Genomic DNA, 25,479 nt, shown 5'->3' on the forward strand with positions numbered 1-25,479 from the left:
GGGCTGTGCAGGGAGGTACAAAGCAGATGAATATGATGGGAATTGATATGGTTGGTGCAGGGGAGGGAATAGATAGTCAAAGCTTCTCCAGGCTTTATTGAGGGGGTGCAACAATGGGGTCCTGAGCTGAAATGCATGCTGGGTAATATGTGGGCACAGGAGAGTCAGTGGGTGATTATTGGCCAATGATAAAGAGACTGGTCTGGTTTGGGAGCTGCAAATAAAAGTGCAGGAGGGAAATAGTTGCTGGTTCTGTCCCAATGTAAATGGCTTTATTGTTTGGAGCTGACGGAGCAGAACCAGACTCAGTAGGTCACATTGATTTCTCCCTATAGAGACACCGAGGCTGTTACCTCTCTCTATACACGCAGACACACACATATATATATATATATATATATATACACACAGTATATACACACAGACACACACATATATATATATATATATACACACAGTATATACACACAGACACACACACATATATATATATATACACACAGTATATACACACACACACACTATACACTCAGAGACATGATCCTGCTGCTTCCCAGAGACTTTCTGCTGATCCCTGTGCTGTTGTGCAGTGTAGATAAGAGACATTTCCTATTCACACTTACACTTTATTCCACAACTCTCCCTTTAACCCATTCACTGAGTCACTGACAATAAGCCACTTGGTCCTTATAGAGACTGTCCCGTTAACCCATTAACCATTTCACTGCCAATAAGGCACTTGGTCCCTACAGAGACTGTCCCTTTAACCCATTAACCATTTCACTGCCAATAAGGCACTTGGTCCCTATAGAGACTGTCCCTTTAACCCATTAACCATGTCACTGCCAATAAGGCACTTGGTTTCTATAGGGACTGTCCCTTTAACCCATTAACCATGTCACTGCCAATAAGGCACTTGGTTCCTATAGGGACTGTCCCTTTAATCCATTAACTAAGTAACTTCCAATAAGGCACTTGGTTCCTATAGGGACTGCCCCTTTAATCCATTAACTAAGTAACTTCCAATAAGGCACTTGGTTCCTATAGAGCAGAGATCCCCAACCTTTTTTATCCGTGAGCCACATTCAAATGTAAATAGATTTGGAGAGCAACACAAGCATAAAAAAAGTCCCTTGGGGTAACAAATAAGGGCTGTGATTGGCTATTTGGTTGCCCCTATGTGGACTGGCAGCCTACAGGAGACTCTGCTTGGCACTGTACTTAGTTTTTATACAACCAAAACTTGCCTCCAAGCCTGGAATTCAAAAATAATCACCTGCTTTGAGGCCACTGAGAGCAACATCCAAGGGGTTGGAGAGCAACATGTTACTCACGAGCTACTGGTTGGGGATCACTGCTATAGAGACTGTCCCTTTAACCTCTTAACCATGTCACTGCCATTAGGGCGGTCGGTTCCTATCCCATTAACCCCGTCAGTGATATAACGGTACAGTTATAGTGGCTTTGCTTGTCCCCAGGTCTGGCACACAGTTTCCCATTTAACATCTTCCATGCCATAGTGCAACATTCCAAGCAGCGTCCCATTCCCAAGCCCTGGATTCAGCTGCCAGTCACACACGTAGCGACTCCTGAGGGGACTGGGGCCACTATATCGGCGGTGGCAGACGGTAAGTACCAATACTTCCATATGAAACTGCTTTGCTGGCAGAGCGAAGGTTAAATCCCATATAACACTATGTATTTATCTAGCAGCTTTATTTCCACGTATAATCACACACAGGCAGTTTGGTTAGAGCAAATAAAGAACATTAAACCCATACACAGGGTTAAAGACTGTGGCTGTCAGAAACAATGGAAGTGGCAGTTAGTTGGGCGGCACAGAGAAATCCTAGGAGAACAGGTGCCAGGCAATGAGCAGCCACAACATTACACAGGAGTCTATGGAGCACTAGAGAAATGATTTAATCCATTTACACCCAGAAGTGGGAGGGGCTTCAGTAACCCAAAAGGCTTGTGAGAGACAATATTACTACATGTCCCCAGTGATGTACTGATAATTCCAGGGGAGGTGCAGGAGGAGGAGCCATGGGAAGAGAACTCACGTTGGAGACACAGAGACTGATCCGTGTGGGCAGAACTCACTGGACTTCTCATCAGTGGGTGTGGCTACAGGTCACATGATTTGCAGGAAGTAATCTTGCCATTTCCCTCATGTCTATGGATGAATAAAGCCGTTATGTGAATATTTCCTGTGTGTGTGTGAGAACAGCTCCCGCCTGGGAGGAGCCAAACTTCTCCTCTAGCGCCAGCACATGCACCAACTACTCACTGCCGGCCCCGCCCTCAACAAAGGGGAAGGAAGCTTTATTTGCACAGGGAATATACATTTATATAAATATGTCCCTTGCTTCCGCCATCACTCTGTATTCTGATTGGTTACCATTCAGTTGTAATCCACCAATGCTTCTCTTTCACTTGCTGCTCAATCCCGCCCCCTCACAATAGCCTCAATTTGCCCCTCCCTCTCTGAGCAGTGTCAGGCTGAGGTCACCCAAAGATGCTGGAATTGTGCAGCTGCAAGGAGCATAGGAGCCGGCTGAAGTCCTCATAGGTCCATGGAGAAGGTGGAGCCAGGGATGCTCCTCCCACTGCACTGCTGCTCGATGGGCTTCAAGAAAACAAGATAGAGGCACAATAGTCAGTAGCTCCACTCACGACTTAATATCACCGTCACCCTCCTGCAGGGGGAGGGGCTTACAACTCCTGTCTGTGTCACTGTATCACCCTGCAGGGGGAGGGACTCTCCTTCTGTCTGTGTTACTGTATCACCCTGCAGGGGGAGGGACTCTCCTTCTGTCTGTGTCACTGTATCACCCTGCAGGGGGAGGGACTCTCCTTCTGTCTGTGTCACTGTATCACCCTGCAGGGGGAGGGACTCTCCTTCTGTCTGTGTCACTGTATCACCCTGCAGGGGGAGGGACTCTCCTATCTGTGTCACTGTCTCACCCTGCAGGGGGAGGGACTCTCCTTCTGTCTGTGTCACTGTATCACCCTGCAGGGGGAGGGACTCTCCTTCTGTCTGTGTCACTGTATCACCCTGCAGGGGGAAGGACTCTCCTTCTGTCTGTGTCACTGTATCACCCTGCAGGGGGAGGGACTCTCCTTCTGTCTGTGTCACTGTATCACCCTGCAGGGGGAGGGACTCTCCTTCTGTCTGTGTCACTGTATCACCCTGCAGGGGGAGGGACTCTCCTTCTGTCTGTGTCACTGTATCACCCTGCAGGGGGAGGGACTCTCCTTCTGTCAGTCACTGTATCACCCTGCAGGGGGAGGGGCTTACAACTCCTGTCTGTGTCACTTTATCACCCTGCAGGGGGAGGGACTCACGTCTCCTTCTGTCTGTATCACTGTGTTACACTGCAGGGGGCGGGGCAGACAGTGGCTTTTCATGTAATACTCACTTTATGGCAGCAGGGTCATTGAATGTGACGAGCAGGTCGGTCGTGTGCTGTGGCAGTCGGAATAAAGCCATATGTATATTGACTGTGTTTCGAGCCTAAAAGGCAATACAAAGAGGTTAGGTTGCACCATCTCCAGACATGGCAGTGCCAGCCCACAAGCTCTTATAAGCAACACCATAAGGAGCTGCCATACCTCTTCATTGAATTTGGCCACTAGCTGGAGACCGGTCAGTAGCCAGGCATTGGTGCAGTCAGTGAGCGTCAGCTGAGCCAGGGGGAGGGGCTCTACACTCAACACTTCTGATTGGCCCTCAGCATCGTTACTTGATGCCACATCTTCAAAGTGGTACCTGCAAGACATGGAGGAGAATTTGGTAAGTCTTCCCTGCCTTTGTTTATACGCTTTATTTATTTATTTATAATACACAAAAGCCATGAATATCCTGTAAATTATATCCTTATAAACGGTGAGTTCTGATGTCATCAGTTATAAACGGTGAGTTCTGATGTCATCAGTTATAAACGGTGAGTTCTGATGTCATTTCTGTCACATGACTCACTGAAACTTGTGTATTATAATAAATAAAGTACCCCCAGTTGTAAAATATGAGGATATTAGAAGTTACCTCGGAGTTCCATGACCTGTATAAAAACACTCGGCCTTCGGCCTCGTACTTTTATATGGTCATGAAACTCCTCGGTAACTTATAATATCCTTATATTTTACAAGAGGGGCTACTTTATTCACTATATATATTCACGCCACTCGTCTACCCACAATACAGCGCTGGTTTCAGGTAACATTGGACAAGGTGTATTCCAGTAACCCATACCAACCAATCAGCAGCGGCGTGTGTGATACTCACCGGGCAGCTTCCGAGTCCGACACCCCTTCCTGATACTCCAGTAACTCCACTATAATACTCTGGTCAGTGGAAGTGTGAGCAAAAACCTCCTGGTTGTCTGGGATCTCCCGCAGCTCACTGTCAGGGACAAAAACACACCGAGGGAATGTTCTGGGCACACAATAAGCTATACCCTCATACTGTACTGTCTAAGGGAATCAATATGGCACCTCCTCCTCCCATATGTATAAATACAAATATACAGAGAAGGAATGTTCTGGGCACACAATAAGCTATACCCTCATACTGTACTGTCTAAGGGAATCAATATGGCACCTCCTCCTCCCATATGTATAAATACAAATATACAGAGAAGGAATGTTCTGGGCACACAATAAGCTATACCCTCATACTGTACTGTCTAAGGGAATCAATATGGCACCTCCTCCTCCCATATGTATAAATACAAATATACAGAGAAGGAATGTTCTGGGCACACAATAAGCTATACCCTCATACTGTACTGTCTAAGGGAATCAATATGGCACCTCCTCCTCCCATATGTATAAATACAAATATACAGAGAAGGAATGTTCTGGGCACACAATAAGCTATACCCTCATACTGTACTGTCTAAGGGAATCAATATGGCACCTCCTCCTCCCATATGTATAAATACAAATATACAGAGAAGGAATGTTCTGGGCACACAATAAGCTATACCCTCATACTGTACTGTCTAAGGGAATCAATATGGCACCTCCTCCTCCCATATGTATAAATACAAATATACAGAGAAGGAATGTTCTGGGCACACAATAAGCTATACCCTCATACTGTACTGTCTAAGGGAATCAATATGGCACCTCCTCCTCCCATATGTATAAATACAAATATACAGAGAAGGAATGTTCTGGGCACACAATAAGCTATACCCTCATACTGTACTGTCTAAGGGAATCAATATGGCACCTCCCTCCTCCCATATGTATAAATACAAATATACAGAGAAGGAATGTTCTGGGCACACAATAAGCTATACCCTCATACTGTACTGTCTAAGGGAATCAATATGGCACCTCCTCCTCCCATATGTATAAATACAAATATACAGAGAAGGAATGTTCTGGGCACACAATAAGCTATACCCTCATACTGTACTGTCTAAGGGAATCAATATGGCACCTCCCTCCTCCCATATGTATAAATACAAATATACAGAGAAGGAATGTTCTGGGCACACAATAAGCTATACCCTCATACTGTACTGTCTAAGGGAATCAATATGGCACCTCCTCCTCCCATATGTATAAATACAAATATACAGAGAAGGAATGTTCTGGGCACACAATAAGCTATACCCTCATACTGTACTGTCTAAGGGAATCAATATGGCACCTCCTCCTCCCATATGTATAAATACAAATATACAGAGAAGGAATGTTCTGGGCACACAATAAGCTATACCCTCATACTGTACTGTCTAAGGGAATCAATATGGCACCTCCTCCTCCCATATGTATAAATACAAATATACAGAGAAGGAATGTTCTGGGCACACAATAAGCTATACCCTCATACTGTACTGTCTAAGGGAATCAATATGGCACCTCCTCCTCCCATATGTATAAATACAAATATACAGAGAAGGAATGTTCTGGGCACACAATAAGCTATACCCTCATACTGTACTGTCTAAGGGAATCAATATGGCACCTCCTCCTCCCATATGTATAAATACAAATATACAGAGAAGGAATGTTCTGGGCACACAATAAGCTATACCCTCATACTGTACTGTCTAAGGGAATCAATATGGCACCTCCTCCTCCCATATGTATAAATACAAATATACAGAGAAGGAATGTTCTGGGCACACAATAAGCTATACCCTCATACTGTACTGTCTAAGGGAATCAATATGGCACCTCCTCCTCCCATATGTATAAATACAAATATACAGAGAAGGAATGTTCTGGGCACACAATAAGCTATACCCTCATACTGTACTGTCTAAGGGAATCAATATGGCACCTCCTCCTCCCATATGTATAAATACAAATATACAGAGAAGGAATGTTCTGGGCACACAATAAGCTATACCCTCATACTGTACTGTCTAAGGGAATCAATATGGCACCTCCTCCTCCCATATGTATAAATACAAATATACAGAGAAGGAATGTTCTGGGCACACAATAAGCTATACCCTCATACTGTACTGTCTAAGGGAATCAATATGGCACCTCCCTCCTCCCATATGTATAAATACAAATATACAGAGAAGGAATGTTCTGGGCACACAATAAGCTATACCCTCATACTGTACTGTCTAAGGGAATCAATATGGCACCTCCTCCTCCCATATGTATAAATACAAATATACAGAGAAGGAATGTTCTGGGCACACAATAAGCTATACCCTCATACTGTACTGTCTAAGGGAATCAATATGGCACCTCCCTCCTCCCATATGTATAAATACAAATATACAGAGAAGGAATGTTCTGGGCACACAATAAGCTATACCCTCATACTGTACTGTCTAAGGGAATCAATATGGCACCTCCTCCTCCCATATGTATAAATACAAATATACAGAGAAGGAATGTTCTGGGCACACAATAAGCTATACCCTCATACTGTACTGTCTAAGGGAATCAATATGGCACCTCCTCCTCCCATATGTATAAATACAAATATACAGAGAAGGAATGTTCTGGGCACACAATAAGCTATACCCTCATACTGTACTGTCTAAGGGAATCAATATGGCACCTCCTCCTCCCATATGTATAAATACAAATATACAGAGAAGGAATGTTCTGGGCACACAATAAGCTATACCCTCATACTGTACTGTCTAAGGGAATCAATATGGCACCTCCCTCCTCCCATATGTATAAATACAAATATACAGAGAAGGAATGTTCTGGGCACACAATAAGCTATACCCTCATACTGTACTGTCTAAGGGAATCAATATGGCACCTCCTCCTCCCATATGTAAAAATACAAATATACAGAGAAGGAATGTTCTGGGCACACAATAAGCTATACCCTCATACTGTACTGTCTAAGGGAATCAATATGGCACCTCCTCCTCCCATATGTATAAATACAAATATACAGAGAAGGAATGTTCTGGGCACACAATAAGCTATACCTCATACAGTACTGTCTAAGGGAATCAATATGGCACCTCCTCCTCCCATATGTATAAATACAAATATACAGAGAAGGAATGTTCTGGGCACACAATAAGCTATACCCTCATACTGTACTGTCTAAGGGAATCAATATGGCACCTCTTCCTCCCATATGTATAAATACAAATATACAGAGAAGGAATGTTCTGGGCACACAATAAGCTATACCCTCATACTGTACTGTCTAAGGGAATCAATATGGCACCTCCTCCTCCCATATGTATAAATACAAATATACAGAGAAGGAATGTTCTGGGCACACAATAAGCTATACCCTCATACTGTACTGTCTAAGGGAATCAATATGGCACCTCCTCCTCCCATATGTATAAATACAAATATACAGAGAAGGAATGTTCTGGGCACACAATAAGCTATACCCTCATACTGTACTGTCTAAGGGAATCAATATGGCACCTCCCTCCTCCCATATGTATAAATACAAATATACAGAGAAGGAATGTTCTGGGCACACAATAAGCTATACCCTCATACTGTACTGTCTAAGGGAATCAATATGGCACCTCTTCCTCCCATATGTAAAAATACAAATATACAGAGAAGGAATGTTCTGGGCACACAATAAGCTATACCCTCATACTGTACTGTCTAAGGGAATCAATATGGCACCTCCTCCTCCCATATGTATAAATACAAATATACAGAGAAGGAATGTTCTGGGCACACAATAAGCTATACCTCATACAGTACTGTCTAAGGGAATCAATATGGCACCTCCTCCTCCCATATGTATAAATACAAATATACAGAGAAGGAATGTTCTGGGCACACAATAAGCTATACCCTCATACTGTACTGTCTAAGGGAATCAATATGGCACCTCTTCCTCCCATATGTATAAATACAAATATACAGAGAAGGAATGTTCTGGGCACACAATAAGCTATACCCTCATACTGTACTGTCTAAGGGAATCAATATGGCACCTCCTCCTCCCATATGTATAAATACAAATATACAGAGAAGGAATGTTCTGGGCACACAATAAGCTATACCTTCATACTGTACTGTCTAAGGGAATCAATATGGCACCTCCTCCTCCCATATGTACAAATACAAATATACAGAGAAGGAATGTTCTGGGCACACAATAAGCTATACCTCATACAGTACTGTCTAAGGGAATCAATATGGCACCTCCTCCTCCCATATGTATAAATACAAATATACAGAGAAGGAATGTTCTGGGCACACAATAAGCTATACCTTCATACTGTACTGTCTAAGGGAATCAATATGGCACCTCCTCCTCCCATATGTATAAATACAAATATACAGAGAAGGAATGTTCTGGGCACACAATAAGCTATACCCTCATACTGTACTGTCTAAGGGAATCAATATGGCACCTCCTCCTCCCATATGTATAAATACAAATATACAGAGAAGGAATGCTCTGGGCACACAATAAGCTATACCTCATACAGTAGTGTGGGAATCAGTATGGCAGCTCCAGTACAAACAGAAGAGGTGAATGGGTGATACAGACAGACAGAGGCCTCGGGCCTGTATTTACCTGACGTCCTGGAGGAATGGGGGCAGAATTGCAGACAAAGCTCCAGCAAACAGAGGCCGAGACTCCTGGGCCATGGGAGAAGCTGTGAGAGAAGGAAACATGATAAAGTATAAATGTATCACACTGACAGGACAATCTTCTCATTCCCTTCCATAAGCGTCACACACATCACATCTGCCGCACTACAACTCCCAGCATGCTCTCTGAGGCTCTACCGCCAAACAAACTCCTAGAGGCTGCTGTGCTGGGACTAGTGACAATTTACACTTTGCTCATGTCCTACATCTCCCAGCTCAGCCTCCCCATAGCACTGGCAACAACATCACGAGTCGCTCACCCTGCTCGCACACACGTTCAGCTTGGAACCACCGAACAGGGCGCGCTCTATCTACGTCACTAGGAACTCTGCCATGCGCAGTAAGGGAAAACGTGCCCGCGAAGCCTGCGGCCGGCCATCTTTGCTGAGGGAAAACGTTAAACCTGTACTGCAACTGCAAGTCGGAGGGAGAAGGCAAAGTGAAAGTTAAAGCCGTGTTTAACGAGGCGACACAATCTAGTGAAACATGTATTAGCTTCATTAATTACATTGACCTCTGAATGAAGCAGGAGCAGCGACTCATAGGCCCGTGACTCGTCATCTGCCATCTTTGTTGTGGTACAATACCTGTGCTAATTAGATGTACATACATAAATATCTGCGGTAAATACATAACCGTGCCATCTTTGTTGTGGCACTAATGTGGTAAATACATAAACCTGCCATCTTTGTTGTGGTACAATACCTGTGCTAAAGACATACATACATAAATAAATAAATAAATAAATACTTGTGGTAAATACATAAACCTGCCATCTTTGTTGTGGTACAATACCTGTGCTAATTAGACATACATACATAAATAAATATCTGTGGTAAATACATAACCGTGCCATCTTTGTTGTGGCACTAATGTGGTAAATACATAAACCTGCCATCTTTGTTGTGGTACAATACCTGTGCTAAAGACATACATAAATAAATAAATACTTGTGGTAAATACATAAACCTGCCATCTTTGTTGTGGCACAATACCTCTGGTAAATACACAAACCTGCCATCTTTGTTGTGGCACAACACCTCTGGTAAATACACAAACCTGCCATCTTTGTTGTGGCACAACACCTCTGGTAAATACACAAACCTGCCATCTGCAGACTGCAGTGGGGCTGAGAACTGAGGGGAGTGGTTTTTAACCCCAAAATACTTCATGAAAGACTAGGGTTGCCACCTTTTCTGGAAAAAAATACCGGCCTTCCTATATATTTATCTTTTTTTCCCTATTAATAACATTGGGATCAGCCATTATTTTTACCGGCCGGGCCTGTAAAATACCGGCCAGGTAGCAACCTTATGAAAGACAGTGGTGTCCCCAAGTGCTTTTATTCCCTATTAATAAAGTTTATTTGTTTTTATGGCCTTCCAGATGGCAACTCTTGTAGTAGCCCCCTGCAAACACATTGTTGGCCCCCAAGTATTAAATAAAAGACACAGGGGGCTCCCGACTCCCCAAACATTTAATGAGAGACAGTTGCGGCCTCCAAGCATTTCTTAACAGACACAGTGACAGAAGTATCTCATGAAAGTAAATATATGGCATAGGGTCAGCTAAACAAATAAGTCATTTATGAGCTTTAATCCAAGACTGTGGCCTGGGAGCCAAAAATGGAGACTGTCCAGCAAACAGGGAGGTAGGTACTTAGTATTGATTTATGGACACATTCATCCCCTCCGCAGGCGCATTATTTAATGTCTGGAGCAGAGGCTTCCAACCTGTTACTAGGGTTATCACCTTTTCTGGAAAAAAAATACCGGTAAAACTGGCTTCCACCCCTTCTTGAATCCGTCTACTCTACTACTTCTGCCCGCTGGATGGCCTAGGCCTAGGCCAGATCACCTGCCATCTTAGGTGTGGCACAAATGACTGGCTATGGTTAGAAAGCCTAAGGAAAGGATGGTGCCTGTGCGGGCTGTTAGGGGCTCACACAGGAAAACAACATCATTTGGAGAAAAATGTGTATGAAACAAACATGTTGTATCCAGGACTCAGGTGGGAATGAGTGTGGCCCTGTGAGGCAGCAAAGTGGCAACTGAGAGACTTTCTGTCAGCCCAAAATGAGCACAGAAGTTTGATACCAATACAGTGACAGGTACTTGGGATGTTCAGAAAGTCACATGTTGTCCATGTTGAAGGGGAGGAGCCCACATTACTGACATGGAGTTCAGGAGGTTGCGCCATCTTCTGTTTGTGACTGTTTGTCTCTATTGTGCGGCCCAAGCCTGGCCAATGTTCACCATTAAATTAACTGTCAGTCTGATGTAGAGAGGGATATTCTGAGACAATTTGCAATTGGTTTTCATTTTTTATTATTAGTGGTTTTTGAGTTATTTAGCTTTTTATTCAGCCGCTGAATTGCTGCTTGCTATGGGCCAAATTCCCCTAGCAACCATGCACTGATTTGAATAAGAGACTGGAATATGAATAGGAGAGACCTGAATAGAAAGATGAGAAATAAAAAGTAACAATAACAATACATTTGTAGCCTTACAGAGCAATTGTTTTTTAGATAGTGACCCTCATTCGAAAAAGTTGAAAGAATCTGAAGAAAAAGGCAAATAATTCTAAAACTATAACAAATAAATACATGAAGACAAATTGAAAATTTGCTTAGAATTGGCCATTTTATAACATACTCATTTAAAGGGTTGGTTCCCCCTTTATGTTAACTTGTAGTATGTCATAGAATGACTCTTTTGAAACAACTTCTGCCTTCATTTTTCCTTTTCTTTATAGTTTTTGAATTATAATATGTCTTCTTCTGACTCTCTCCAGCTTTTAAATGAGGGTCACTGACCCCATCTAAAAAACAAATTCTCTGTAAGGCTACAAATAAATTGTTATTGTTACTTTTTATTTCTCTTCTTTCTATTCAGGCCTCTCCTATTCATATTCCAGTCTCTTATTCAAATCAATGCATGGTTGCTAGGGGAATTTGGACTAAAGCAACCATATTGTCTCAGAATATCATTCTCTACTAAAAGTTAAGTCGAAGTCGACCAACCCATTTAATTGATGCTTATATCACAGGGATATTCAGTATGGGGGTGCCTGTGTGTATGTGGGGGGCTGGTATATCTGCCTACCTGTAGTGACACAGCACTCGTATGTACCCCGTGTCTCACACACTTATATATTATATATTATATATCTCCATCTCGTGACACAAACAGGTGGCGTCACACTCAGTCACATGAGAGGAAGTGAAAACAGACATTTTAACAAGGAATAAAAAGCCGCAGGGTGAGAAAGATGAACTGCCCCATGTGATGCCCATAAAATGAGGAAACGGGGGCGAGTGGGTACAAAAGGCAAATACATTCTCTTTATATGTCTCTAATCACGTGATGACTTGTGCAATTGTCAGTTCCATCCAGTTGGCAGTTAATACCTTGTGTGTTGGCCCCAGGCCAGAAGCCCCTGAGCTACCAGTAAGTAAGTGCCAGGCCCAGTATCGGACTGGGACACCAGGGGCCCACCAAAAGTTTTTACATCAGGGGCCCACCCAAATACCTTACACCAGGGGCCCACACTATTATTCTTCCTCTCCTTACTCAACCTCTATTCTCCTAGTCTCTTTTCTTTACATACTATAATCTATTATTCCATCTATTTAGCCTCTTTGTTCTCATAGAAATAGGGAATGGCCATGAAATAGGCCAAATGTTTAGCAGCATAAGAGCCACTGACACCTGGGCCCACCGGGACTTTTCCTGGTATCCCTGTGGGCCAGTCCGACACTGGCCAGGCTTACCATATAAGGGGGAGCAGTACAAATAAACCCCAATGTACCCCCTATACCAGGGGCACTTATGTGCAAATACCTCCTACAGGCAGCAATGACCCAATGCACAGCAAGGAGAATGTATGGAGGGGTGGCATGAGATGCCCATTATCAGTATAGATCCATCCTACCCATGGGGCACTGTAACCACCAATATCCCTGCCCCATTAGATCATTTGTATTTATCCCTTTAACAGCCCGGACATCTTTTAGATTGTAAGCTCTCTTGGGCAGGGCACTCTTCACCTTCTGTCTCGGTTACCGGTCAATGTGTATTCCCCTTTAAGTTAACTTGTAGTATGTTATAGAATGGCCAACTCTAAACAGCTTTTCAATTCATTATTTTTTTTTATTTTTTTATTTTTTTTATAATTTTTGAATTATTTGCCTTCTTCTTCTGACTCTTTCCAAATGTCTCATCCACAAAATGTAAGGCTACAATTGTATTGACAAACAAAGGGCAAATATTACCGCTGTGCAGTAATCCCAAGCAAACAATCACATTTTGCATTTCATTACACTTACTGCACATTTAAATGATCAGAACTCAATTCTGATTGGCTGCTGTGATGCATTTGTTTTGTGAATTCACCTACTGAGACACATCCTCACCAGAGTGGGTTAAAGGTGAGTGGAATTACTGACTAATTGGGCTCAGGTTAATTAACAAGCCCAGGACTCTCTATGCGCAGTCACTGAGAATTGATCATCTCCCTGTTTGGCCTTAGGATTCTGTGATTTTAATGAAGAACTGACGGTTTTGGCTGGATCCCCCTCGGCTGTCACAGACACCACATAATGGCTTTTACCCTCCCACTCAGGTAAGTGCAACTGATTTACTGTGTGTGTGTGCTGCCATATAGATTGGGAGAAGGGTAAGCGTTTGTGTTTGGGCCCAGTTTATACCTGGTTTCCTTCTCATCCCTTGTTCAGATATAAAATCCACATGCTGCAGGGATGATAAGCACTCGCCCCAAATCCCCCCCTAACTGGCCTTCAGACTGGGCCCCCTTAGCTCATAACAAGGTTACAGATATATAGAAACATTGGGGTAACAGTCACTCTGCTATAGTTCCAGGGGTACCCAGGGCACAAATAAGCACTCACCCCAAATCTCCCCCTAACTGACCTTCAGACTGGGCCCCCTTAGCTCATAACAAGGTTACAGATATATAGAAACATTGGGGTAACAGTCACCCTGCTATAGCTCCAGGGGTACCCAGGGTACAAATAAACACTCACCCCAAATCTCCCCCTAACTGGCCTTCAGACTGGGCCCCTTAGCTCATAACAAGGTTACAGATATATAGAAACACTGGGGTAACAGTCACCCTGCTATAGTTCCAGGGGTACCCAGGGTACAAATAAGCACTCACCCCAAATCTCCCCCTAACTGACCTTCAGACTGGGCCCCTTAGCTCATAACAAGGTTACAGATATATAGAAACACTGGGGTAACAGTCACCCTGCTATAGTTCCAGGGGTACCCAGGGTACAAATAAACACTCACCCCAAATCTCCCCCTAACTGACCTTCAGGCTGGGCCCCCTTAGCTCATAGTAACATAGTATGTAAAGTTGAAAAAAGACACACGTCCATCAACCTCCTTTTTTTTTTTTTTTTTAAATTTTATTATTATATCTGCCTAACTGTCAGTTGATCCACAGGAAGGCAAAAAACCCATCCGAAGCCTCTACAATTTGCCTTAGAGGGGGAAAAAATTCCTTCCTGACTCCAAAATGGCAATGGGACCAGTCCCTGGATCAACTTGTACTATGAGCTATCTCCCATATCCCTGTATTCCCTCACTTGCTAAACACCATCCAACCCCTTCTTATACCTATCTAATGTATCAGCCTGTACCCCTGATTCACTTCCCAGCTCTCCCTGTAACACCCCTTTCCCTCCTCTAATCTCATTGGCTCCCTCCTGTCTGCTGGGAGGAGCTACTGGTGAATAAAGCATCCGACCCTTCCTTGTACCTATCTAATGTATCAGCCTGTACCACTAATTCAGGGAGACAATTCCACATCTTCACTGCGGAACCTCTTCTTTTTTTTTTTTTCTAATCGGAATGGGTGACCTTGTGTCAGCTGGAAAGACCTACTGGTAAATCAAGCATTAGAGAGATTATTATATGATCCCCTTATATATTTATACATAGTTATCATATCACCCCTTAAGCGCCTCTTCTCCAGAGTGAACATCCCCAATTTGGCCAGTCTTTCCTCATAGCTAAGATTTTCCCTTTACCAGCTTAGTTGCCCTTCTCTGTCCCCTCTCTAATACAATAATGTCCTGTTTGAGTGATGGAGACCAAAACTGTACGGCATATTCTAGATGGGGCCTTACCAGTGCTCTATACAGTGGGACCCCCTCCTCCCGTGACTCTCTGCCCCATTTAATACAAGTCAAGACTTTGCCCTTGATGCTGCTGACTGGCATTGCTTGCTACAGACAAGTTTATTATCTACAAGGACTCCAAGCTCCGTCTCCATTATGGATTTGCCTAGTGCAGTCCCATTAAGGGTATAAGTGGATATTGTTACATCCCAGGTGCAGGACTTTACATTTATCAACATTGAATCTCATTTGCCACTTAGCTGCCCAGATTGCCAGTTAGTCAAGATCCTGTTGCAAGTGCCACATCCTGGATGGAATTAATTGGGCTGATAGTTTTGTCTCATCTGCAAACACTGATACATTACTAACAACACCCTCCCCTAAGCAGGCCCGGATTTGTGGAGAGGCCACCAAGGCCCGGGCCTAGGGCGGCAGGATTTTAGGGGGCAGCATGCTGCCTAACCACACCCACATTGGTTCAAGATCACTGTGGAGGCGCAGGAGATACGATAATTTTTATAATTTCCTGTATGTCAATCCCCATTGCTCTGGACTCGATGATGAAAATCTGATTGAATAATAGGGGAGGGGTGACGAACGACAGCGGGCCTAGGGGCACCTGCTATGTAAATCCGGCCTTGCCCCTAAGTCATTAATGAACAAGTTAAATAAAAGTGGACCCAATACTGAGCCCTGGGGGACCCCACTAAGAACCTTACTCCAAGTAGAGAATGTCCCATTAACAACCACCCTCTGTACCCGATCCTGTAGCCAGTTTCCTATCCATGTGCAAACGACTTCATTAAGCCCAACAGACCTTAGTTTAGAAAGCAGTCGTTTGTGGGGCACAGTATCAAACACTTTGGCAAAATCCAAATAGATCACATCTACTGCCCCCCCCCCACTGTCCAGAATCTTACTTATCTCATCATAAAAAGCAATCACATTAGTCTGACATAACAAGGTTACAGATATATAAATAAGCAAATATACAAATAGGAATTCTGCCTAAATCTACTAAATTGTTCTCGTTGGTCTTATTATTTAGGTTTGTCTGGCTCTGTTTCTTGCTGCCGCCATGCATTGTGCTCTCTGCAAATTTCCCCAGCGGTGAGTAATAAAACTCCTAATAATAACGTATTTAAGGTTAAAGGGGAACTAAAATGATTTTAATATTCTAGAAATGCCTTTAATATATCATTACTGTTATAGCAGCCCTATAACAGTAATAATTGAGGCCTTCAAAATGTCCCAGCAGCTCCCCATCTTGGTGTTAGTGGCTCTGCACGTGTTCAGTTCATACAATACAAATGATTAAAGCCGTGGCCTCACTAGCCTTAACAAAGCTTTTGTTGACCACATCTACTGCCAATGGTCAAGATTTAAGGTGGTACAGCTGTTAATCTCTAGCCCTGAAACATGAATGGAGCTTAACAGTAATTGAGCAGTTTTAGCCACATAAAGGGTGGAATTTGGGCTGTGAAGTAAATTGTCCTGCTTTTTAATCAAATATTGGGATCTAACCTGTGGAATTATGACATTTTTCTGTCCATTGGTTACTAGACCAGGGTGAAATAATGGCTGTCTTAAACGATGATTGTGGGTATATTCCCTCAGGCCCAGGAGCTTTGCCTTGGAGTCTGAACATAGGACAAATATGGTGGTAAAATAAATGTCTCATGCAGGTGTATCCAAGGCAGAGTGTCTGAATCGTGTCTTCTGGATATGGGTGGACAAGGATTTTATAGGATCAAGAGAATGGCACTTGGAAGCTTTCAGTAAGTAGACCACACAAATGCCCAGCTTAACAAAAAGTTGTTGTAGATCTGCTGTTTGGACCTTTCAAATAAGGATCAACGTGAGGAATGCAGAGTAAATCCACCCATGTGACTTGTGTACATGAAGAGCATCTTGTTGCCTGTGTCTCCATGAATGGGTGTCATAGTGTGACCTGTTGACATTGTTCCTTTTTGAAGAGCTTGGCTCTAACCATCTCTTTATTGCAGATGAAACTGGGCCGCCAGTTCTGCTTGATGATGAACTTGCTTCACAGTGTGGCTATTCCATAACAAACGATATATATGGCAATCTGGAAATAAGGATCTCCTTCTTGGCATGCTGGGTTCTAAATGTGGTCTGTATCTTCTCACTATACACTGCTGTGCAATAGTTGCCTTTTGTCTTGCTTGTTTGCCTTACTCCACTGTCTCTTCTCTCTAGAACGACCTCCAGTTTGACCTTAAGGTGCAGGTTCTCGTGAGACAAGGTGGTGGATTCATCCCTTACCCAGTGTCGCTGTCCTGTAGGATCACTGACCCATGGAATGTACGGGAGGTTCTCTGTGAGGAGAACTTTATGGAGGTGAGATGTAACCCAATTCATAATGTTATGGGTTATTTTCCACCTGCCCTCTGGTAGAGGTACTAACTCCTGAAGGGAAAGTATAAGATCATGACTGTATGGAGAGGTTGTCCTTTTACTCTTCGTTGTGTGAGGTCATTTAGGGCAAAGGCTCTGTGGCTAGAGGGGAAAAAAAATGAAGAAAGCTGAGTTTTATTGACATTGTTTATGGTTTTGGTCTAAGCTGTGGTGGCACAGAATCCTGTTTGACCCACAGGAATGTAACTCCTGGGAAGAATAAATATGAATGAAGTCTTTTGTGAAACCAGCAGAGTTCTTAGTTTTCCATAGCCAAGTTCCTTGAGTTTATCGCTACTTTACAGAAGTGGCTCCAAAGTGATATTGCTGAGGTGTAACCCATAATGTCCTTAGTTGTGTTTTGATCTTTTTCTCATTAAAACCCGTCAAAGCCAATATTCTTCACTTTAGTTACAAAGCTAGTAGTGTTCTGTGTGACAAACATGGACTCTAACGAAACTTGACGCTCTGGAAATGTTTAAAAGATTCCAACTCCCACTTTGGTCTCCTCAGGTCTCTGTCAGAAGAATAGTTCCCTGGATTGTTGATTGGATGACTGAAGACTTGCAGGCAGTTTGGCCGGTGGTAAGTCTGCTTGGACTTGGTGAGGAGGTCATATTAATGTGTAAGGCATAATGTACAAGGATTGTAACTAAAGGTTTCTACCTTTATGGTCACTGCAGAGATCTGTGACTTCAGCCTTGTGCATTAATAGGATCAACTCCTCAGTGACTTCTAATATCCTTATCATTTACAGTAGGGGGTACATTATCCCTTATAATACATGAGTGATACTCAGAGTTCCCTGTATAACTCAGCCTGCAGCCTTGTGCCTTTATATGGTCGCAGAACAACCCCTCAGTGACTTTAATATCCTTATCATTTACAGTAGGGGGTACATTATCCCTTATAATACATGAGTGATACTCAGAGTTCCCTGTATAACTCAGCCTGCAGCCTTGTGTCTTTATATGGTCACAGAACAACCCCTCAGTGACTTCTAATATCCTTATCATTTACAGTAGGGGGTACATTATCCCTTTATAATACATGAGTGAGAGAGTTCCCTGTATAACTCAAGCTGTGGCTTTGTGCCTTTATATGAAAAAACTCCTCAGTGACTTCTAATTTACAATAAGGGGTTACAGTATTCCTAAAATTTTACAGTAGAGGATTGGTCAGGTGGGAATCAAGAAATAAGCCCCCTCTATATATAGATAGATGGTATCTTTAATACTGTGTTCTATTCTGTAAATCTCCTGCTGACAGACAGAGGGAGGAATAACTCAGAGGTGGCAGGTTGAGTTCCAAATGTCAGATCTTCGTATCATCACAATGAGTGCTATAGAAGCACAAAGGATGGGCTATGGGCTCAACGCTACAGCAACCAGGGTTGTCTTCAGAGCCCCCTACAACACCTCAGAGTCCCAAATCCTAAAGGTGAGGATGTTTATTTTTTTTAAAAATTGGGAGTGTTGAAGGTGGGAAGATGGGGTAGAGCAGGCCGGAACTCAAAAAAAAAAAAACCCTTCTCTTTGGTAGGTTGGAAGCTATAGACTTGAAGTGATTCTAGCCAAGATGTACTATTCTCAGCCTTTAATTCGACTCATTGTAGACACCACAACTGCCTGTCCTTCTGGTAAGTGGCAGAGTTTTTCAGCCTGAGACTCATGAAACAATGTTACATAATGCAACAAAATTGGCCACAACCCTGTAGGAGATGGTAAGCAAACTGTTGACTTGTTACTAAGAGTTACAGCTTCTCGATGTAATCTACATTTATTTTTGAATCTTCAAGTTTAGTCTGTTATGAAGTGCAAAATGTCAAACTTTACCTCCTTTCCTCCCAAAGATGCTCCTATCATAACCAAGACCTCGATCTTCTGGCTGACCCCTGCTATTCTCAACCCTCTGGTTCTTGATCTTTCGGCCTATAAAGATAGGGGTCTTTCCATGGGTGTAGATGGTAGGTTGCTTGACTCCAGTGTAATAGCGGCTAATGGCTACACCCTCGGTAGGAACACCACCACTGTGAACGTGACTGTGCCAATCGGTGCACCTGGTGGTTATACAGAGGTAAGTGGTACAATTTATGTGCCCTGGTACTATTCAGTTATATTCTAAAACCAATTCGGAAAGGTTGAGGTGCCAGAGACTGCTTCATTCGTGAACATTGTGAACCTGCATATTGTGGGCGCTCATGTTTTGAATCACATCGGAAACCCTCCTCCATGACTTGGGTTTGCAAACAACTGATTGAACATCTTTAAGTAGAAGGGTGGTCCTGACTTTGTTCTGCTTTCTTTTACAGAGTGATGTTGTGAACAATACCTATGGAACCACATACCATATACATCTCATGTTAGTGCACCACTGGCGTGGGACCACTGCTGACACCACCAGGCACTCTGTTATTAAACCTATCAATACCCCTTTTAAGCCCCTGCTGCCCATCTTCATAAATCGTGAGTACTGACTTGAACCTCAGAATAGCTGATGGGGGGGGGGGGGATGGTTGGGTTACCAAGTTAGAGGAGGAGTTGGGGCTGCACTATGGGACATGGCGTCTAGGAACATAGTTGAATGTATTTTAGTTTAATTTCTGATGCTCTTGGACATTTCTTATGCAACTGGAGGGCTCTTGGATCTTCTGTAAATATAACACTCAAAGCAGAAGGTTATCCTTGTCCTACAGCAACAAATGCTAAACTTCTCGTCTCCATATTTCAGGAACGGTACCGGAAAACCACTACTTTAACGTGTCTCTGGGCAACTTCTTCCCTGACGTGGGTCTGAAGGCTTTCATCATAAGGAGAGTGATGGTCACGTTGGATGAGGCAAACCGGAGAGGTTTTAGAGTGCAAACAGTGGACAACGGAAATGGCACAAGGGCTTATGTCCTTCAGGTGCCCTTCAGTGATCCACTTGTGGAACAGATGGTAAATTTGACTTCACCCTGTTCAGTCTTCCTTTGCTCATATCTTGGGATCCAAGTGATGGCAAGTGTTTCTATAGGGCCTTATGCCATCCAATTTGCTTGCTTACTAGAGGGAAATGTCTATGCATAGTATTATGGTACTGTATCTTTGTAAAGGCTGCACATATTGTATCACACGGATATTGGAGAAAGCTCCTGTGATACTAGGTCAACCCCCCCACTGATGTCTGCAAGGCCTCTAGTTCCTAGTTGTTGCTAACTGTGATTGCAGTTTTAGCCTAGCTTCTTTTCAATTTCCTTAACAATAAGTTAAGGGTGCTTCTTTGGAAACTCTGAAACTGCTGAATCCTTAACATCTTATGGATCAGATAAGAGCAATCTCCTATTTTTTCAGTGTTGGACTGAGATTTAGCCTGAGAAAAATGAAATGTAACTACATCTGGACTACAACTGCCAGCATTCCCTAAGAATCTTCAGTTGGTGGAACGCTGGGAGCTGTAGGAGAACATCTGGACTACGGTTCTCCTACAACTGCCAGAATTCCCTATGAGTCTTCAATTGGTGGAACACCGGAAGCTGTTGGGAGAACATCTAGTGGGAGTCCATTGTGACTGGTTTAATTGACTTTCCTCCTAGTACCTGGATGGCAACAAGCGAATGTACATCCTTTATGTCACCTACATCCTGACCCTTTTAAACAAGAAGAAAGATTTTACATACACAGATGTGGTGGAGTGTGTGTTACAAGACGTGGGTGAGTCTGGTTCCAAACTGATGTCAAAAAAGTGTGTTGGTGGTCCATAAAATACACATTGAATAATGTAAAGTTTGATTGTAGAAATTAACTGAATCAATGCTTGAGCCTCAAACATGATTTACAAAAAAACCTTAACTCCTTTTTAGTTCCTCCCACTTATGATAAAATCTGTGAAAAAGACCGCCTAATCCTTAACATGACCCGGGGGAACATAGATATGTACTGGATCCCGCATATTCGAAATCTACCACTGACTGCAGCCCTAGCAACATCCCAGAACTACAAGATTACCCAACGTGGTCCAATGTTACTGATTGAAATCCCGCTCTTCTCTGTAGGCCTGGCCTATGAGGTAACGCCATGTTTGTTCACCATAGTGGAATCCCCTGCTTCCTATTCACTTGTATAGGGATATTAGGGGCATATTGCTGTATGGTGATATTACTGTTGGGGTTGCACCAAATTCAGCAATCTATTTCGGATGTTGGGGAAAAAAACCTGAATTTGATGGGCTTAGGTAAGAAATGCTATTTTGTCTGTGTCCTGTTCTTTAATCCACACCTGTAGGATATCTCGCTGAGGGGGATCAGGGCTCGTGTGGACTTTTCACTGAAGGACAATAAGACCCTTCAAGTTAGGAGCAGCTACTCCTTTGTGTGTAACTTTCCGACTGACCAGTTATTATGTAAGTAAGCTCACATGGCAACCATAGGCTTATTTTCATCCCCTGTGTGTTTTTTCCTCCTTGACCCCTTCTTTTTGGTCCTCTTGTAGTGTGTCTTCCCAATGGTACCATGAAAGCTACCGTATTCAGCCTTGACACCAAACCTCGCTTTGACCCCCGAGAAACCCATCTGAAGGACCCAACGTGCAAACCTCAGGAGGCTGATAATGATCGTGCTCTGTTCTCTTTCTCTGTCTTTTCCTGCGGCACAACTAGGCAGGTGCTGGAAGCTTATTCATACGACCACATACTGGCTTTCTGTGAAGATTCTCATTGGTAGGGGAGTGGTACGGGGGTTGTTGGTACTGGGGCAGAACACTAAAGGTTTACATCTTCCTTACAGTTTGTTGGAGACTATTTGGTGTATGAGAATGAAGTTACATTTGATCGAAAGGGGTTACCTCCAATCAAACCGATCATCTCTCGAAATTCCACTTATAGGTGAGTAGAGTAGGTTTAGAATACCTTTTGTCCAAGGAAAATATTTTTGGTAGGGGAAGGATTAATAGAAACAGATTTCGAGAAGAATTCTGTTGGAGGTCTTTCCTTCACTTATTACGAAGGTCTTTGAGTTTCTCTCTTGCCCTAGAGTAGTTTCTTTTATAACTCCTAGAATTGGCACCCTTACATTTGATCAAGGCACCCCCTATACCTCAAGAATTCACCCTAATTGGCCTTCAGATTGTGCTCCCCCACAACCCCTAATTTGGGACCACAGTTTAGGAACCACTTACCTAGAAAATGCCACAAATAGACAACAAAATCATTTGTTTGCTCCTTGTGTAACTTACATTTAAAGGATTGCTATAACTTTTACTGACTCAATTCCAGTATTAACCTTTCTCAGACTGACTGAGCGCACCCTTCTCTCCTAGTCCTCCTAGTGTGTTTATAATTCCCTAGTTGTGCTCTAGGAATATTGTATGATGTTAAACAGGACTATCCAACAGAAGTCTCCATAACAAGGACAACACTTTTGAAGGGGATGGTTACCTACCTCACCTATTGCCCCAAACTTTGCATAAATTGCTTCTCTTTATAATTGTCCGTGTTCTGCCCGTTAAGTGAACACTACTCAATTTTTAGGTTTGACTCTGTCCTTACTGCCATAAATTTGTAACAGAAACTTTAAATTCCCTAAAGGACAAGTTCTACAGCAGTGGCTAATAGATTTATAGCAGAACTGAGTCTTTATGCTTCCTACGATTAAGCCAAATGGCGTCTCTCAAGCTTTGAATTTTGTGTAAATATTTTCCCTCTCTACTGACCATAAGGGACTATATAAAACCATATACACTATGTAAAGTAAGCATGATTGCACCTGATAGATACATGATAGATACTGACAAAGAGCAATAACTGATCATGCCATTCTTTCTTATCTTGATATAGGCTGACCCTGCGCTGTAGGTACCCTCTCATGGACACTCAACGAGTGATGGGTAAATACAACAATAGCGTCATTGGCCGCCGTGGGTTTTCAACTGACCCTATCAGCGAGCAAGCTAAAGGTGACTATGGCATGTAGGGACGACCACCAGTACTGTTTACTTTGCACATTGGTGGGGGGTGGAGAAGCCCAAGTTAATTCTCCCTTCCTTTTTATGCAGTTATTCGGAAGAGAGATGAGAACACACAAGCTTCCAATCTAAATGTAGCCAAAGGTAGGTCATCCTTTTCCTACTCTTGGTTGGTCTTCAAGCTTTAGTTCTCAAACTTTGTTCTCTGTAGCTTTTCATTTGCCTTGTTAACTAGAAATGAAACGGGCAATGTTTTAGTGTTCAACACTAGAAGTCTTCAAATGGCTAGCATGTTATGTTTGGTTGTGCCTTGGCTAGAATCTAGAACCTTCTACTTGCAGATAAGGCATTCTCTTCGTTCTACCATCCTGGGGACTTTCCAATACTAATCCAGCGAGAGGAGACCCTTTATTTTGAGGTGGATGATCGGAGAATTACGTCCCCCGCGCATAAGGTCAGACTGCAAGAATGCTGGGCAACCCCCTCCCAAAGGACAGACGGATTCCCTCAGTGGGACCTTATTGTGGATGGGTAAGTTAAGCAGCAGAGAGAGGGTTTAATCCCCATAGAACTTGAAGTGTCCTTGTCCCAGAAACCAAAAGTCCCACTCAGATTTTAGGAGTGAGTTGTTCTCCACATCTGGCTCAGGACAGTTCATTCAAAGCTGGTAGGTGTTTAATGTTCTATAAAACATGTTATTGACCATCCTATCTGGTAGGTGCGCTCAAAAAGGAAATAATTACTCAGTAGACTTCATACAAGGCTCTCATTCACGATTCCAGCTGAAGATTGAAGGAGACCTGAGTGAACAGGTGGGTAAAACCTGCACTATATATTTTGCCAATGAAAGAGATTTGCCCCTAAATAACTTCTTCTTGCTACCCTGTACCAGCTGTACATATACTGTCAGGGTCTGATCTGTGACTCTCTACTTGAAGCCGAGCAATGCCGAAGTGTCTGCAATGAAGCAAAGCCCGGAGTGTGTAAGTGTTCTGGAATACCGTGTCTTTCTTATGTGTATATAGACCTCTCCTCTCCAGAGATGGAGTACTCTTCCCACCAACCTAAATATAGATTGACTGAGGGGACAAACCATCTAGAAAGACTGTCATTTTCCAGTGACATAAGTGCTTCCTTGTTATTGAACATGGTCATGGTGTAAGTTTGGTGCCAACTACTGTTATCACATACTCCTACGTACATACAACCATGTCTTTGTTGTATGAAGGCCAAACTCAATTCCTGTAATTGGATCAATATCTTCCACCTGGAATAATTAACACAATCTTCTGTATTGCAGGGAGAAGAACCGCCCCTGTGGTGGAGCCCTATGAGCTCTTATCTGCAGGCCCAATTCAGATTGGCACAGGAGAGGCTGAAGTACAGTTTCGGCATGTGGGTGAGTGTGGCTGGATCCAGAACTGGAAGGGTGGCCGTGGCATAAGTCAGGTTTACTAGTTTCATTCTTGTTATCTCAATACAGAAGAGAAGAGCTGGAACATGTGGATGTGGCTTCTGTCGGTTGGCCTTGCCTTCATCTCAGCTTTCACTGTCGGATCAGTTATACTCGCAGTACGGCTTTTTGTGTGTTAAAAATAAAACGTTTTCTAGTTATCTGGGTTTGTTTCATAATTGTTTTTTCCACATCAACCGCTTCTCACAAGTAGGATTGTTAGGAATACCTAGCGATTGGCTAGTTTGGTGACAGGACCCATCACACCCAGAATTCAGTTTGGCAATAAGCTGGATGCTAGAACTTTTAAGTCACGCACCTTTAAAATTCAGACACATTTTTTGCTAATCAGGGTTCAGAGTCTGGTTTTTCTTTCTATCATAGTATTCTTCGTATCAAATCAGATTCAAATGTTAAGCCCTCGTATCAAAAAA

At 43.0% G+C, this 25,479-nt stretch overlaps 2 protein-coding genes across 5 annotated transcripts; one reads left to right on the top strand and one right to left on the bottom strand.

Annotated features, from left to right (window-relative positions):
* Positions 1 to 1,699: 1,699 nt before the first annotated feature.
* On the bottom strand, positions 1,700 to 9,673 carry rangrf.L (RAN guanine nucleotide release factor L homeolog). 2 transcript variants are annotated; one of them, XM_018250810.2, is made up of 7 exons: positions 9,605 to 9,673; positions 9,351 to 9,504; positions 9,014 to 9,095; positions 4,289 to 4,405; positions 3,616 to 3,772; positions 3,423 to 3,517; positions 1,700 to 2,629 (listed from the first exon to the last, which is right to left on the bottom strand). In XM_018250810.2, the coding sequence occupies exons 1-7, from the start codon at positions 9,656 to 9,658 to the stop codon at positions 2,509 to 2,511; spliced, it is 780 nt and encodes a 259-aa protein (XP_018106299.1). In that variant the 5' UTR covers positions 9,659 to 9,673; the 3' UTR covers positions 1,700 to 2,508. The 2 variants fall into 2 exon arrangements, with proteins under 2 accessions (XP_018106299.1, NP_001081994.1); NM_001088525.1 differs by lacking the exon at positions 9,605 to 9,673 and having other exon boundaries at positions 2,307 to 2,629; positions 9,351 to 9,397.
* A 3,824-nt stretch (positions 9,674 to 13,497) lies between these two features.
* On the top strand, positions 13,498 to 25,206 carry zpy1.L (zona pellucida protein Y1 L homeolog). Of its 3 annotated transcripts, XM_018253823.2 has the most exons (24): positions 13,498 to 13,519; positions 13,621 to 13,713; positions 16,284 to 16,345; positions 16,921 to 17,013; positions 17,242 to 17,369; positions 17,456 to 17,596; positions 18,167 to 18,238; positions 18,923 to 19,093; positions 19,196 to 19,292; positions 19,506 to 19,729; positions 19,965 to 20,118; positions 20,384 to 20,592; positions 21,228 to 21,345; positions 21,495 to 21,700; positions 21,916 to 22,033; positions 22,123 to 22,292; positions 22,416 to 22,513; positions 23,465 to 23,583; positions 23,683 to 23,736; positions 23,934 to 24,123; positions 24,311 to 24,404; positions 24,485 to 24,575; positions 24,890 to 24,991; positions 25,076 to 25,206. In XM_018253823.2, the coding sequence occupies exons 2-24, from the start codon at positions 13,691 to 13,693 to the stop codon at positions 25,183 to 25,185; spliced, it is 2,844 nt and encodes a 947-aa protein (XP_018109312.1). In that variant the 5' UTR covers positions 13,498 to 13,519; positions 13,621 to 13,690; the 3' UTR covers positions 25,186 to 25,206. The 3 variants fall into 3 exon arrangements, with proteins under 3 accessions (XP_018109312.1, XP_018109311.1, XP_018109313.1); XM_018253822.2 differs by lacking the exon at positions 13,498 to 13,519 and having other exon boundaries at positions 13,560 to 13,713; XM_018253824.2 differs by lacking the exon at positions 13,498 to 13,519 and having other exon boundaries at positions 13,560 to 13,713; positions 24,893 to 24,991.
* The last annotated feature ends 273 nt before the right edge of the window (positions 25,207 to 25,479 follow it).

Source organism: Xenopus laevis, chromosome 3L (assembly GCF_017654675.1).
Source record: "Xenopus laevis strain J_2021 chromosome 3L, Xenopus_laevis_v10.1, whole genome shotgun sequence".
Lineage (NCBI taxonomy): Eukaryota > Metazoa > Chordata > Amphibia > Anura > Pipidae > Xenopus > Xenopus laevis.

Bases quoted from the DNA above. Each gene is read 5' to 3' on its own strand.
- zpy1.L (XM_018253823.2), top strand. From the start codon at position 13,691: ATGGCTTTTACCCTCCCACTCAG. The intron at 20,119-20,383 runs GTGAGTACTGAC...TCCATATTTCAG, and splicing joins GCTGCCCATCTTCATAAATC to GAACGGTACCGGAAAACCAC. The intron at 24,992-25,075 runs GTGAGTGTGGCT...ATCTCAATACAG, and splicing joins AGTACAGTTTCGGCATGTGG to AAGAGAAGAGCTGGAACATG.
- rangrf.L (XM_018250810.2), bottom strand. From the start codon at position 9,658: ATGGCAGATGACGAGTCACGGGCCTATGAGTCGCTGCTCCTGCTTCAT. The intron at 4,406-9,013 runs GTAAATACAGGC...TGTCCCTGACAG, and splicing joins CCATTCCTCCAGGACGTCAG to TGAGCTGCGGGAGATCCCAG. The intron at 2,630-3,422 runs GTGAGTATTACA...GTTTTCTTGAAG, and splicing joins AATGACCCTGCTGCCATAAA to CCCATCGAGCAGCAGTGCAG.